This window comes from Echinops telfairi, unplaced genomic scaffold, assembly GCF_000313985.2.
Source record: "Echinops telfairi isolate 266 unplaced genomic scaffold, ASM31398v2 ScPeMD7_7412;HRSCAF=8450, whole genome shotgun sequence".
In the NCBI taxonomy this organism is placed as follows: Eukaryota; Metazoa; Chordata; class Mammalia; order Afrosoricida; family Tenrecidae; genus Echinops; species Echinops telfairi.
The window spans coordinates 14,122,741-14,124,529 of NW_022111312.1; the positions used below are offsets into that span (position 1 = coordinate 14,122,741).

A 1,789-nucleotide genomic window follows, 5' to 3' on the forward strand; every position below is an offset into this window, starting at 1 on the left:
TCCACTCTGAGGCACCTGCCAAAAAGGGCCCGCGGTGATCCACACCTGGAACCTTAGCCACTGGAACCTGAGGAGTGCAGCTCCGCTCTGGCGCACGCGGGGTGACCACGAGTCAGAATCAGCTCAGCACCGACTGGGACGGGCAGAGTGTGTCCTCACCAGGCCACCTCACCCTTTTGAAGTGGTGCCCGTGTTGATACTACCCTAGAGCGGTGCAAGTGCTGGAATCTCCGTCGTAGGGAGTCTGCCTCCTTTTCCTCTCTTCTGCCCATGACGGAGCAAACAAGAGTGTCCAAGAAGTCTTGGTTTTGAGGACCTTTCTTTGCTGTGTGACCCCAGCTTGCCAGTTGCTTTGCCCGCGTCCTCTTGTTCTGACGGGATGGCGCACGGTGTCTCAGGCCCCGGCTCCCCGCTGTCTTGCAGATGTATGACAACATCGCGTCCCTGAAGTTCAACGACGGAGACAGCGGGGAGAAGCTTGTGTCGGCCATGGTCTCAGCAGAGGGAGAAGTCATGGAGTTCCGTAAGATCATCCGGGCCGAGGGGCGCGTGGAGGACTGGATGACCGCCGTCCTGAACGAAATGAGAAGAACCAACCGGCTCATAACGAAAGAGGCCATCTTCCGATACTGTGAAGACAGGGTCAGGTATTCGTAGCTGCAGCAGATGGGGCTTCAGGGTTCGAGGGAGAAGGCGTTCTTCAGGAGAGTCAACCGAAGGAAACCAAAGAGCAGCATGCGACTGAGACCAAAGCTCAGCAGGCAGGAAGGGACAGGAAAGATGGGCAAATGGAGCCGGGGATCCCAGGGAGCATGTGGGAAGGGTGAGGGCTGAGGGCTGCCCCCCCCCATTCCCCCGAGGGCCTGGCAGCCCATGCCAGGAAGCAGAATGTGTATGCCTCCTGGAATGGAGGAGTAACAAACTACCACCTCACTGCCAGCCAGTCATTGCTGACTCTCAGCGGACCCCTGTGGGTTTCCGAGACAGTAACTGTTATAGGCCCAGTCTTTCCCCAATAGAGCTGCCTGTGGTTTTGAACTGCTGACCATCAGGCTCACAGCCTAACGCGTAACCACTGCACCACCAGGGCTCCTAACATGCTACAGTATCAGGTAGAAATTCCTTCTCTCTGACGGTTGGTTAGTGTTTCAGGTCTGGTTTTCTTACGGCCTCTGGACAGCCGCCGTGTGCTGGGGCAGATACCGACTGCGTTCATCTTGGCTTTGCCCTGGGCCCCTTTATTGCCTTAATCGCATGACCTCAGTCTCCCCCTCTTCAGATTGCCAACGTCCCAGGTTTGGATAAAAGCAGAGAACACCAGGATGATGTTTACTTGTATTTTATTGACTATGGAGAGGCATTGAACTGTGTGGACCATAAAAAATGATGGATGGTGCTTTGAAGAATGAGAATTCCAAAGCACTTCCCTGGGTTCACGTAGAACCCTACATACACTACGAGGCAGCCGTTCAAAACAGAACCAGGGAATAATGCATGGTGAAACCACTTCTAGATGAATCTTACACTCGTATCAGATGCAGTTCCCAAATATTTTCTCCTCGCCTATAGGTTGTCTTCACTTTCCTGATACCCACTGACAGGTGTTGCCCTTTTTAACCAAGACAGCTAATTAGACTGCTTTGCCTGTTGTTACTTGTGCTGCTTTGTCCCCAAACTGACCTAGGGACCCACTGTCAAAAAACAAGGTCCTGGGACTTTCTGAGGAAGTAAGCCCTTGATGGATCTGTTTCCCAGTCCCCACCCCTGAAGAACCCCCCCCAATGGTGTG

General features: G+C 53.8%; 1 protein-coding gene across 1 annotated transcript in view; it reads left to right on the plus strand.

Annotated features, from left to right (window-relative positions):
* DNAH10 (dynein axonemal heavy chain 10) overlaps positions 1 to 1,789 on the plus strand; it is a 150,035-nt gene that overhangs the window by 67,086 nt on the left and 81,160 nt on the right. Inside the window, exon 29 of the mRNA XM_045296728.1 lies at positions 424 to 647. Within this exon, the coding sequence (XP_045152663.1) occupies positions 424 to 647 (224 nt within the window). The remainder of the gene's footprint in view (positions 1 to 423; positions 648 to 1,789) is intronic.